This window comes from Polypterus senegalus, chromosome 8 (genome assembly GCF_016835505.1).
Source record: "Polypterus senegalus isolate Bchr_013 chromosome 8, ASM1683550v1, whole genome shotgun sequence".
Lineage (NCBI taxonomy): Eukaryota > Metazoa > Chordata > Cladistia > Polypteriformes > Polypteridae > Polypterus > Polypterus senegalus.
In genome coordinates this window covers 71,443,036-71,457,388 of record NC_053161.1, presented here as the reverse complement: position 1 = coordinate 71,457,388, position 14,353 = coordinate 71,443,036, and the positions used below count along the sequence as shown (strand labels likewise).

The 14,353-nt window shown below is 38.6% G+C and overlaps 1 protein-coding gene across 4 annotated transcripts in view; it reads right to left on the bottom strand.

Annotated features, from left to right (window-relative positions):
* Window positions 1-289: 289 nt before the first annotated feature.
* The window catches only part of vezt (vezatin, adherens junctions transmembrane protein), an 89,161-nt gene continuing 75,097 nt past the window's right edge, over window positions 290-14,353 (bottom strand). For 3 of the 4 annotated variants that reach the window (XM_039761251.1, XM_039761249.1, XM_039761250.1), the window contains exons 11-12: window positions 13,336-13,543; window positions 290-5,775 (exon numbers count right to left, since the gene is read on the bottom strand). In XM_039761251.1, the coding sequence (XP_039617185.1) occupies window positions 5,312-5,775; window positions 13,336-13,543 (672 nt within the window). In that variant the 3' untranslated portion in view covers window positions 290-5,311. The remainder of the gene's footprint in view (window positions 5,776-13,335; window positions 13,544-14,353) is intronic. The other variant, XM_039761252.1, reaches the window with a different exon arrangement.

The window sequence follows — 14,353 nt, the reverse complement described above, 5'->3', positions numbered from 1 at the left end:
CCTGAGCAGAGTAGCTTTCTCCCTTGTAGATATACAGTCTCCATTTTTTTATGGATTTTAATTTTTGAAGACCAGGGTTTTTGGCTGGACAACACTTCCTCACTCCCCACACTTGCTACAGTTCCCAGGAGATACCAGCCAGTCAACAAGTGTGCCGTTATGATGATGAGAAGTGCCATTGCAGCATATTGTAAGTACCACCTGACTGATGGCACTGACAGTATGTATGGAAAAACACTCAGGAACTGAGTACTGGCCAACATAATGAGATAACGCTTGGGTGACAGAGTACATTGGAAAAACATTGTTTATTTATCTGGACAAAATTGAGATAATGCACAATGAGTAGAGATAGACATTTGCCACAAAAAAAAGAAAAAATACCAGAACTCCACCAATGCAGTTGAAACTCTCTCTTTGATTGATAGCATTGTGAGGACAATTGTATTCACGTGTACATGTATGGTACTCCACAGCAGGGCCAAGCCGATCCTGCTGACTACACTAAACTCGAGAAGTGCACAATGTAGGTATTCAAAGGGAAAAAAAAAAAAGAGGTTGCTGTGAATAAGTACGGGCACCCCTGCTCAAATTACGTTTCACCAAATGTTCAAGTGAGACCTTACCCACTTTTGCATGTGCTACATTCATATTTTTTTGCACTCTTACATTCACCAAATAAATGGGTATTAAGCATTTAAATGTGCTGGAATGTGTCATGATTGCATTCGTACCCTGTTGAGGCTGGCGGCTTCTTTTCACTTGGACATTCAGTGGAAGCCTTCACTTGAACAGGAGTGCGTAAACTTTTGTACACCACTGCACATTGAAGTCTATGTACTTACAGAGACACTTTGCGTGTATAACTGGGTATGTGTGATGAGATATAGCAGTGACGGGTATGACACACTCATTTTTAACCACATGACAGCACTTCTAAAAATGTAATCAGTTGTAATTTTGTGGCCGTATGCAGTTACTTCTTCATCTTCCTGTGCACGTCATTCTGAATATAGAGGGTTTTTTTGGTTACAAAACTACCTCGTGTTAGAGATTTACTTGTTCCAACTTGTCTACAACTTCAGAGGTTTGTTAGAGAAATTCTCAAAATAAGCACCCTAACAAACCCCCACCCCCCAGCATTAAAAAGCTCCTTTAATGTGGGTGTCTTGCCCTGAAACTCAGAAATGGCGAGATAAAGCTCAAGAAAGGCTCTAGCTTATAAGTGTTCAATAGAGTTTAAATAATCAACCAATTCTTTAAAATGAATTGACAGGACATTGGAATAGTTACACACATCTTTTAGCAGAATACATGTCATTTTACTGATGTTTCAATTTAGGCAGGACTAATTACTTCAATTGAAAAATGCCAAATTAAGGATTTCAGAATTAATTTGTCTTCAGGAGACTATTAGCCATCCCACCTAATGTCACTCTGTGCAATTCTGATTTCATTTTGATTCAATATACTTTATTAATCCCCGAGGGGAAATTGTCTTTTTGCATGACCTTTGGGGGGGTCTGCCTTTGTAAAACACCCCTGGAGTATTCTTCACGTAAATCTCTCCAGTTTCTCCAAAAAAAAAAAAACCAACACAACATGTAAAAAGTGTTGCATATTTTGTCTTGAAAAGCTTTGGCTTTCTACTGTAAGACATGCAAAACACTGAAAGTACAAAGTCAGAAGTGTAAAAAGTACAATAATGATACAAATAATACTAACGATGAATAGTAGTAATATGAACAGCACACTGCCCATGTATGTGTGAGTGACGTGAGTGTCACTTTCCGATTCCCAGAACTACTTTTGGTTCTACTGACCGTTTCAATTTCACTGCCTGAAGACAGATTCACTTCGTCATCACTGCTGATGAGAGGCGCAAATATGAGGCTAGGAGAAGATGTGTCTGCACAGCTGCCCAAGTAACGCTCAGCATTAATGCTGTTGGCACTTTTATAGCCTGAATAAACCTTGGGTCTTACGTGAGACGTGTCAATACCTTTGGTCTAAATGTAAGCAGGTTTGCAGTACAGATCCTTAGCCACAGTGCCACTACTTCGTCTTCATCTTGTGATATGAGAACTTACCAGGCAGCCCTAAAGAAAGATGACAAATGACCCCCCTTCTAGTATTACTTTGTATTCTGTCAATCATACAGATTTTATTAAATCCATCACATATATAACAAAGGGCCCCATGATGGTCTGGTTTTGGCCTCTCACTCACAGCACTGCTGTTCTGGCACTTGATGAACAAGTAATTGAAAAAACAAATTCATAAAAAAAAATGGATAACTAAAGTTACATAAATACTGTTTATTCTTTAAGCAGTCTTTGTTTTTTTTGGCAAATTACTCCATAAAAAGGGCCTGAGCTCTCATATTTAAAGGAATATTCCACCCAAAAACATGTGTTTTTATGTTATCTGCCTCTCCACCTTATTCATTGGTTGAGTCCTATCTTGAATTCAAAGGCACAGTATTATGGAAATTAGTTTCTTGTTTGATGTGCAGTGATTTTTCCAGTGGTTAACATTTAATATTTTACATGTTTTGAGCATAATATCCAGAGGATTCGGCCCTTTCTCACTAACTATACCATGCAACTCCTTGTTCACTCTTAGTGGGACTTCCATCAACTGCTGTCAGACCTCTCCAGTTCCACAGGAATGCAACTGCTCAACTGGTGGTTTCCGTTCCTCACTTAACTCTTATTACTCTTCTGTTTCTGCCTCTCCACTGACTTCCTGTTGCTGCAAGGATCCAGTTCAAAACTCTAGTCTTGACCTACGGTTCTCTGATCAGTTTTCCTCCTCAATATGTCCACTCCTTGGTCTCTCCTTTTGTCCCTTCATGAAGTTCTCATTCTACCTCTGCCTTGCAAGACTGGCCAATGCTTCTCTATTCTTGCTCCAAAGCTGTGGAGTCATCTTCCTTTATCTTGTCGTACTGCACCCACCTTTCTTGTGTTTAGGCAACATTTGAAAACACACCTTTTCATTAAAGATTTTAGTTCAGCTTAGCTTCACCTTAGCTAAAGGTGTCTGCTAAATAAGCAGTAATACTACTATGAGAGGATAAGTGACATGTGGATTATGTGACAAGAATATTTTCTTTTCATTTTTTCCATGTACTTGTTTCACTGTGTTTCCCATTTTACAGCATTGGTCACTATTGACTTCAGAAATGTGATAACTTCTTTCTCTCCTTTCTGCATGAAAACACTACAAACTACATGGTGTAATATAAAAAAATATCATTTTTGGGTGGAGCATTTCTTTAAGCAGAGTTCTTGAAAAGAAAAGAAAGTGCAGACTCATTTACAAAACTCCCCAACATCATGCTAGTAAATGCTGGTAGTGATCTCAAACATGCTTAATCCAATTTGGGGTCACTTGTGCACAGTCGTGTTGGACACAAAGTGGGATATAACCCTGGAAAATCCCATCACAGCGCTCACGTATAAACACACAGACACACACACAATCTGGGCCATTTATCCTAAAATGGCCTTTGAAATAGAAATAAGCCCTGAGACAATCCTACCACGACACAAGGAAAGCACACAAACTCCATACAGGCATTGTCTAAAACATCAATAGTTATAAAAAGGCAAAGACAAGTGTCAGTTTACAATTAAAGTCAGAAATTAGATCAGAAAATCGATTGATGGAATTTATTTATGCAAACTATAAAATCTGTATGATGGACATGATCTAAATGCACAGAGGTAAAGACAGTGTTGACTGACTAAACAAAACCAAACCAAGTAAAATACAGTTAAAGCAACAAGAATGAAGAATCATGGGAGTGCAAAGGCAATGGTGTGGAGTGACCGCGCTGAATGTCCCATCAAAGCCATCAGAACAAGATGCTGTGTGACAAGAAAGAGTAAGACTTCTGACAGACGCTTAATTTGGTTTAATTCTTTCTATTGAAAAATCAGACTTGTCCCCCTTTGCTAATATGTATTACTGTTGGCATAGCAATGTATTTTAATACTTCACATGATATTTTGGGGATAAAGAAACACTGCACAAAAGTAATTTACTAATAAGTACTAAAAAATGGCTTTAGAACAAAACTACAATAATCAACGGGTACTCTGTGTATTAAATGCACTAATGTAACAGTACTGCAGCCATCTGATTCCAGAGGTTGGCTCACAAAGTTTGTGAAATGCAGGCTTCAGCCAAATACGTGTACAGGTGGTGAATGATCCTTTGCTAAGATCAATGACATTCCTATGCCTTCGGAGGTAAATGGTGGTATGACGATTGCTCTGTTGTAAACAAAACGAGTAAAAACTACTATACAAAGTCCAGAGCAGTGTTTAGACTCAAAATTGATTTTATCTGAAGAAGAATATCCAACAGAAATCATGCACATTGTGGACTTTGTTGAAGAGATGCAGAAGTAAATATCATAGTGGATAATGAAACACATGGAAGCGAAAATAATATTCTTTGATGGAGCATTTCACACCTGACACATGCAGAAGACATGAATATATCTAAAAATCAATCTGTTAACCTTGAGTAGAGTTCTTGACAGATTGTGTAGACCGTCATTTGGTACCCATAATGTGATGAAGGACAACCAGACAATCCAGCTGTGAGTGCTTATTTTCATGCTCTGCAGATACTTTGCTTCCCTTTATGTGACACCTGATTTACTGGATTAGTTCAACAATATTCGCCTCTTCCATTCTGTTTTGGCAAGACACACAGGATTAGCTTCACACAGCCACCTTTTCGACTTTAGAGAGCAGCACTTACAAAACTGTGTCTGCCATCACCAGCACACAGAAATGCAATAAATTTCTAACCTGTCTGTCAGATGCCATTAATATGTCAAAGAAATCAAATCAACATATGACATGGACTAGAATATAACAAATGCTGCCCAGGCAGGTCAGTGCAGTGCCTCCAACTACACTGAACCACCATTTGTGTGTAAGCACTGAAAAGTTTTCACATTACCTTTCCTGGTGCCTGGTCAACATTTGAGCAGAAAGCCTCTGAATGTTTCCGAAAGGGAAGAAAACAAATAAAAAGGATGAAGGAAAGGTCTTCCAGTGCATGTATCTCATGTGAACTCTTCCAAGTATATTTTCTTTTTATAAAAATAAAAGTGTGAGGGAGATGAAAAAAAATGAAAGAAGCAAAACATCAAAACCATTTCTGTTTCAATAAATAACATACTGTAGAAAATATTAAAATAAATATCTTCAAGCAGTTTCGAAGAGAATGTCCTGGAAAATAACATCCCAATTTATCTGCATACTTTCATGTATCTTAATAACTTTACTTATTTACCATTACCATCTTCCTCTTCATCGTCATCTCCAAAAGTCTGCTCCTGCATGTTGCAAAAGTCATGTGAACGGGCCGCGACCAGAGCAGCAAGACTGGAACTGAATGACATCCCTGCAGATCCATGCAGGCCTATAAGCCTCTCTTTGACTGTGCTGCTCAGACAGGGCTCAGGGTCCACTTCATCGTCTGTTGTGTCCTGTGTGCCATCATACTGGTAGTGCAAGGGACTTGAGGCAGTTGTGAAGTCTTGGTTCTTTAACCCTTCCTGATGCCCACAGCAGTACTCCACCGGACTGATGGCAGCTTTGCTAGTACATTCTGTGCAGTAGTCTTTCTCCTCGTGGACTTGCTGTTGAGCATTCTCATCCTCGCCATTCTGCGAAGAAGTAGGATTTTCAATTAAATGTAAATCTGAGGTACCATCTGGTGTGAGCATCTCTAGGGGTTTCAAGACAGCTGAAAAAACAGAAGACAAATCATTATTCATAGAGAATGGGAAATGGCCTGTTAGGTGTACTTAAACTCGGCCCGCTTACTGCAGGGTTGTAGGGAAGCTTTGTTTAACATGGGCTCCACAAGCCCAACTGATAATGTTCGACTAGGGAAGCATTGGTATGTGCCCACTTTAAAAGAGGTCTATGCAGCTAAAAGGGCATCTGTGGCAGCTCTAACTGTACTGTGGAAAGTTGGTGTGGCTCTGTCTGTGATGGACCAGTGCACAGTTCATGGCTGCTCCCTGCCTTGTTGTCCAGTGTTGCCGTGATAGGCACCATCTCACTGTGAGCCTGAGCTGGGTAACTTGGGTCAGATTTGAAAGTCTCAACTGATTACATTAATGTGTACTAGAATAAGGCAATAAATTATGCCATCAGGGCTTGTCATCACGGTTACAAGTTTAAGAAAATTCTTATAAATTAGAAAACAAGTTTTTTTTTTTAGTTAAAGAAACACTAATCTATAGTGATCTGTTGAATTTACACACCCTACATGTATCTGTGTGGGTCTTTTGTTTTCCTCTGTTGTGTTAGTGAGTGTGTGTAGGGGAGGTAGGGGGGTGAGAGGCCAGGTGTGTGTGTTGGCCATGTGATAATGTTTTCCTGCCTTCTGTTCAGTGTGGCTGGGATGGCCTTTGATCCAAAGTGGCCTTTAATTGGACTAAGCAACTCTGAGACATGGTAATGCCTTTTGTTCTATTCAAATACATCCCCACAATTTCCTTAAAAATCAACAAAGTTTCTAAATATTTTTAATATGTTATTTATTTAAAGAGCTTCTGTAAAAAGCCAGATTTCCACCTGGGAACAAATAAAGTTCTATCTATTGTTATTAAAATAGCACTAACTTTGTTTTGCTATAAACTTGCATTAAATATGATAAATCAAACACATTATCTATACCAAGAGTTCCCAAACTTTTTTCAGCTGCAGACCCCTTTACCAAAAACTTTTAAAACCGTCGACCCCCTAGTCATTTACTTTACTTACACAAATTAATAAATTTGTACAGTACTCAATATTAAATATTTCACTAGATATCAAATTTTTCATTTTACTTGTAATTAATGATTGAAAAAGATAAAAGGACTACGGAATATGCCATTATCTTGTGCAACATTTAATATCGAAACCTGCACTAACGAAAATTAAAGCAAAAAAATACGAGCAGAGTTTTTTTTTTACATTTTTGACATTTATGAAATAAATATGTAATTTCAAAATAAGTACAAATAGTCTAAAATGTAGTGTCTGCATTTTTTTTGGTTCAGTTATATTATTATCTGAAGAAATAAAAACTTTTATTAACCAACAATTTCGACAGCCCGTGATAAAAAAAAAATAAAGTATGTACTTACTTGAAACAGAAGATTTTTGATTCAAACTCGAATAAATAAAATGTGTCCTCTGATTTTCTTTTTCGTAGTACTGCTCCTCAATAAATAATTATATTTAAAGTTCAAATCACAAATAAGTACATGTCACATCAAACGAACCAATTTATTGAGTTTATTAAAGCATGACGTACAAGACCGATAGATTCTGCTAATATCGAAAATCCGTCGTCTCGTCCCACCGTGAGCAAGTGCGGACATGCAATGGTTTTTCATGTCTGCACTTGCTTTGAGACGTTCGATAAGACAATGCACAGACATATTGGTGCTACATGTATTTTCATGCAATCTTACCGGTGACTCTTTTAATGACACATTTTACCTTTTTCATTCGCAAGTTTGGTATGTAATGTATTTTTATCAAAAAAGTGTTTTTTTGAATAATGTTACTTCTTAATTGGGTACCTATTGGAATCATAGATATTTTGAAGTAACAAATAGCAGTAGTAAGGGGGGCTATTTTTGCTGTTGTCGACCCCCAAATTTTTTATTGAAACTATCGACGCCTAGAAAGTTCAAATCGACCCTAGGGGAACTCTTGATCTATACATTTAATCACAGGAGTCACAGGAACTCTCCTACAATTTTAAGGAAGAAGGTGAGGAGCGAATTCTGGATGGGGTGCCCGCCTGCTGTAGGGCACATATCTCCTCACACAGGTGCATGTATTTTTGATGTGGAGGAAAAACTGGAAAATCACAAAGGAAAAACCCATGAAAATATGAGGCAAAGCATCCAGATCTACATCATATTGGCACTGTCATTAGAATGATTTAGGACTGATAATTTAAAGGCTTTCAATCATTAGTACATTTAGCAGAAATAACTATTTTTGTGCAGTTTTGCTTTATAAGGCATCTCTCCAATATGAATGCCTTCACCTTTTGTTTGTAACTCACATTAAATATGCAGATGCATGTGTCGCAAGAACTGACGTGATGGATACTCACATTACCAACCACTGCATGTTCTTTGAGTGAGTGAGCTAAAGCAAGAGTTATTCTAGCTCATCTAAAGCCAGACCAGACTTAAACCACTTCACCTACACATTATGGTCTGCCATCACTCCTCTCTTGAATGATAAAACTCTCTACAGCCATTACTTCACATCCAACTGACCACATTCTCCATACTAACCACTAAATGTTAGTGTCAAAAGGTAAGCAAAACACCACACTGATTTTGATTAGGAGGAAGAGCCTTGTTTTTCAGTGTGTGAGTTGCCTTCTTAAACTTTTATTTATGCCATCTGTGTGCAGTCCTCAGCTCAAATGTCCTTAAAAAAACATTTTTACCGTGAACATATAAATGAGTGACAAAACAGAAGTATAAAAAAAGGTTGTGTGTGTGATCAGTCTTCTGTCTGCCTATTTAATGTTGCACCAATTTGAATTTAGGATCGCAAGGTGAATCCTAAAAACCATGAGAATTGATTTAGATCACTTGGGTAAAATGCCCAGCAAATTGTTTTTTTTTGTTTTGTTTTTTTTTCCTTCAGTCCTCTGGAATTTTTTTTTTCTTTCCTCCCAGCCATTGGACCTTACTTTATTCTTTTTATATAGTATTGCCTAATCATATTTTTATACTTTTATTTTTTTATCAACTTTTCTTTCTTCATCTTGTAAAGCACTTTAAGCTACACATTTGTATGAAAATAAGCTATATAAATAAATGCTGTTGCAACTGAGTATATATCAAATATATACTCAGCAAAAAAAGAAACGTCCCTTTTTCAGGACTGTATATTTCAACAATAATGTTTTTGTTTGTGTGTGTCCTGCGGTGGGTTGGCACCCTGCCCAGGATTGGTTCCTGCCTTGTGCCCTGTGTTGGCTGGGATTGGCTCCAGCAGACCCCCGTGACCCTATTCGGATTCAGCGGGTTAGACAATGGCTGGATGGATGGCTGTTTTAAAAATCCAAATAACTTTACAGATCTTCATTGTAAAGGGTTTAAACAATGTTTTCCATGCATGTTCAATTAACCATAATCAATTAATTAACATGCACCTGTGGAATGGTCGTTAAGACCTTAACAGCTTACAGAAAGTAGGCATTTAAGGTCACAGTTCTAAAAACGCAGGACACTAAAGAGACTTGTCTACCGACTGTGAAAAACACCCAAAGAAAGATGCCCAGGGTCCCTGCTCATCTGCGTGAAAGTGCATTAGGCATGCTGCAGGGAGGCATGAGGACTGCTGATGTGGCTAGGGCAATAAATTGCCATGTCCGCACTGTGAGACGCCTAAGACAGCGCTACAGGGAGACAGGAAGGACAGCTGATCATCCTCGCAGTGGAAGACCACGTGTAACAACACCTGCACAGGATCGGTACATCCGAATATCACACCTGCGTGACAGGTACAGGATGGCCACAACAACTGCCCGAGTCACACCAGGAACACACAATCCCTCCATCAGTGCTCAGACTATCCGCAATAGGCTGAGAGAGGCTGGACTGAGGGCTTGTAGGCCTGTTGTAAGGCAGGTCCTTACCAGACATCACTAGCAACAACGCCGCCTATGGGCACAAACCCACCTTCGCTGGACCAGACAGGAGTGGCAAAAAGTGCTCTTCACTGATGAGTCATGGTTTTGTCTCACCAGGGGTGATGGACGGATTCGTGTTTATCGTCGAAGGAATTGAGCACGTCTGGGACCTGTTGGATCGCAGGGTGAGGGCTAGGGCCATTCCCCAGAAATGTCCAGGAACTTGCAGGTGCCTTGGTGGAAGAGTGGGGTAACATCTCACAGCAAGAACTGACAAATCTGGTCCAGTCCATGAGGAGGAGATGCACTGCAGTACTTCAAGCAGCTGGTGGCCACACCAGATACTGACTGGTACTTTTGATTTTGAGCCTCCCTTCATTCAGGGACACATTGTGAAACATTTTTAGTTTATGTCTTATGGTGTTGACTCTTTTAGTGTTCATACAAATATTTACACATTAAGTTTACTGAAAGTAAAAACAGTTGAAAGTCAGAGGATGTTTCTTTTTTTGCTGAGTATATAAGGGCTGTCAGGGACAGGGGGCAGATACACACCTGGGGATAAGCCCAGTAGGGTCTGTATTCTAAAAGAGCCGTTCTCACTGGCCACTAAACAATCTTTCCAAGTACCAGTTTTGATAAATGGCATCCAGGGGATAGTATGTCATTTGTACTGGAGGGTTATACCCAGAATTTATTACTCTTTTTGGGGAGTGGCAGAAGGCTGACTATTTCTCCATGCTGTCAGGTGACGGAAAACTATTTTACGTAAACAGGGGGCACACTCTTGCATTTTATGGCGGACAAGACAACAAAATGGAGGACAACCAGGGGTATTTCTAGGATTTGCTGAGTTTAGCTCCCTTCCGTGTGTTTCTACATATATATTGTATAAAAAGCAATGTGGAAGGGTGGGGTAATGTAAACTGGTGAGTTGGCCCCTTGGGGTTCAGGCAAGATCTTTTACATATATTTAAAATGGGATATTCTGGTGCCTGGGGGTCTCCGTGCATGTTTGTACACTTTTATAAAATTGATCAGGGGCTAGCTGCATTAGACAATATATGTAATGGACAAAAAGACAAGGGTCACATGGCTTTTTGGATGTGAACTGATGGTCAGTAATCAAGGATACTTCAGGGAGTCAGTGGTACCTATAAAAAGACAGGCTTCAGATGGAAACTGGAGCTAGGTAGCGAGTTGGGTTAAAGGCTCAAATGACATGTAAATAGTAGTGCTGGTGTATAGGCAAAGGAGAAGATTGTTGGGATGTGACAGAAGAGTGCTGTGGTGCTCGAGACACTATCTGGAGACCAGGCAAGCCACCCAACCTGGTAGTTAGAAACTAGAGTCTGTGATGGAGCTGGGATCTATTTTCAATGTATGTTCTTTCGAAGAGGATTCCTCCTTTGTTACTTGGTATGAAACCACAAATTTAGTAAGTATTTATAAACCAACATATTTTGTTCTGGGTTAGTGCAGTACCCATGGATCTGCTCCCCATCAAAGAATACATTTTTACACTTGACAAGCAGGTTTTATGTGATTCTGACTGTATACTTAATTTTCTTCTGCTTCAATACTTATTAATTGCTATCTCCTCATTCCCTCAAAAATGTAACAGCTTCCTCTTGACAATGTACAAAATCTGATGTTCTATTAAATGTAACCTGTCTTTCTTTATGTCACATGTGAATGGTGTTAGAACTGGTTATGCTGCTGCATCGTGGATCTAGCATCTTGTGCTTGAATCCAGCTTCCAACTATTGTCTGACTGTGGAGAATACACATTCTGTGGATGTCTGCATGGGCTTTTCCCCTCAGTTCCTAAAGATATGCAAGTTGAGATAATGGTCAATCCCAAACTGTTACTATACGAGGGAATGTAGAGGTATGCATGAGTGGGTCCTGTAAATGACTACTTAGAACCCAATACTGCCACAACATACTTTGGACCTTTGAAACTCTAAACTGGTTTGACAATGTTATATTACGAAGGTAAGCACAGTCAGAACTGGGGCCATGACGGATAACAGAAAAAACAGATAACAGAACAGCTACTTTAAAAATGATATACAGTAGAGTAGTCTATCAAATAGCCATATTTATTTACAAAGCAAAACAATATTAACAAAATATAATACGGTATTACCAAAATTAATTGATTCAAATAATATTTTAACAACCAGCCTAATAAACAAAAATAACTCAGAGATACTAGAGTTTTCTATGTTTTACTTGGAGTCTTTGTTCCTGTAACAAACGGTGTGCTGTCTTATCGTGGTTACAGAGCACACCTCCAAAACAGTAAAAGAAAGTTTTCCCTACCAGTTAATTTATCTTGTCAGTTATGTTCTTTTCTTCTCTATACTCAAACACTCCCTACTCAAAACTTCCTTCCACCGCACCTTCCTTTTTCTCCTAACTTCCCCTGTTACTCAACATCTAAAAGGCATGTCCTTCCCGTACAAAGCAAAAGCCCTTCAGCCAGTCACTTACAGCATTCATTCCAACCTTTCTGCTCCTGCACAGTGCATTACAAGCTGCCCGCAACAGAACATAATATAAAAGAATTTAAAAAGAAAATTACAATAGAGAAGAACATTAACACAAATCAACACGTTTTTCAATTTTGTCGGCATCACGCTTTATATATTGGTCACTGTTGTTCTTCCTTCTCCATAAATTGAAGCAATAATTGAAGCACTTTCGCCGTTTTGTACATGTTTAATTACTTCATTTTTTTTTGTGAATATTCCAACACCACACGCATACATTTATCAACCATTACAATGTATAGTAGATTAATTATAACAAAAATGAAAAGCTACGAAATGCTTTTAAAACTGAAGGCACATAACAGTACAGTAATAGGTAGGTGCTGGTGTGGCCGATTTTTTTAGGGCCTGACAATTAATAGAGACTGGTGGTTAATCTAGTAACAGATAATCAAGGTTTTTCAGTAGTTTGCACCACATCTGGATTGTTTCTTGCCTTGAACTTTTGGCTGCCAGGGAAGATTCTAGCTCCCGAATAAACTGAAATTGAATTAAACGGGTTCAATAAATTGACTACTGATGTTCAAATGTTGTTGTCATTATGGGACTGAGATAGGAGATGACAGTCTGTCAGGATCTGTACTCAACTGGGTAGTACAGTCAGATTGCAGTACACAATTTGGCAATTGTCTCCCACAATCAACTTGAACATTACAGTGTGTGAAAATAATACAGACAATGGACTGCTGGGTAATTTGCAATATACAAACAGATAATGCATTCCGCACCAGTGATATCTAAGAACAGCCATATGTTTAAGTGACACACACTAAAAGAACACTATATGCAAAGGTTCTATAATGCGGCAGCAAAGAGTTACGAGAGTTCCACACTATTTCCATGATTTGGGCACGACATTTAAGCTGATTGACTTTCTTGACAAATAACAGTGTAAAATACACACTGTAGAGTTCTGTATATCATGGTACATACTGTGAAGTCAGTTCTTTTGGCACATACTGGCCTGTTAAGGTATTTCCACATTTCTGGCTACTCTCTATACATATGTGCACTACAAACTGTATATCCATACATACTGACACCTAAAATATTCCTCCTTTGCTTACTGGGACATACTGACCTTGTTCGCTGAACAGCAGTTGTTTCCACTTCTGCCTCTCCATCTCAGAGGCTCGTAAGCCGAGCACAGATTTGAGTTCCTGTAAGACCCTTCTTGACTCCTCCCGTTCTCGCTTTTGCTGCTCCCTTTCCTCAGGAGACATGTAATCAAAACAGTCACTGTGGTTCTCCCTGTCCGAGTCACAGTCCTCAACATAGGCCTCGAGTTCCTGAAAGATGCACAATAACTTTCAAAATAACTTTTCAGTATTTAGAAACCAAAATAAAAAGATTAAGTTGTGCCTATTAGGTGCACAAAATCCAGCACCAAGAAATAGTGGGTTTAGTAGGCTTAGGAGGAATAAGTGGTTGAGAAGCCTTCTGTTCCCCACTATTTGAAACCTAAAATAAACTGGACTTCTGATAACTGAATAAAGACACTTCTTTTTATAGAAAAGCGATGTAAAAGTCTACAATAGAAGAAATATTTTGTTAGAACTGAAGTACAGTGAGGTTAAATGATATGCTCAGGATCACAAGGGGACTCAGAGGTGGGTTTAATTGCAGTTAATAGTAGCAGTCAGCTACCTGAAGCAGCACTTGTTTATAAAGTGTGCAGCTACAGAGAGATACAGCTATGAATGCAATAATTATCACATGCTTAACAAAGGCACCTCATACTCAAGTATTTATAGATTTGTTTTAGGATGTTTTACATAATCATAATTCTTAAATAGCATAAAGTAAAATATGGGTATTTATGCTATAAATGGAAACGGGCTCATCAGTGGTAAAATCATTTACTTAGCTATGGTGATGAGCAATGTAACTGTATTTTAAAAGCACAGGCATGTAAAACTAATAAAACAAAACAAGAATTACAGCCTGTCACTCAAATGATATGTCTGGTACACAAACACAATTGTATGCAGTAACAGGTACAAGAAACCAAGTACAGTATTTGAATGTCCATTTGTAAAACAGCAGTCAAGTAAAAATAATAGCAGTTATCTGAAACAAAACTTGTTTTTTTTAGTGTG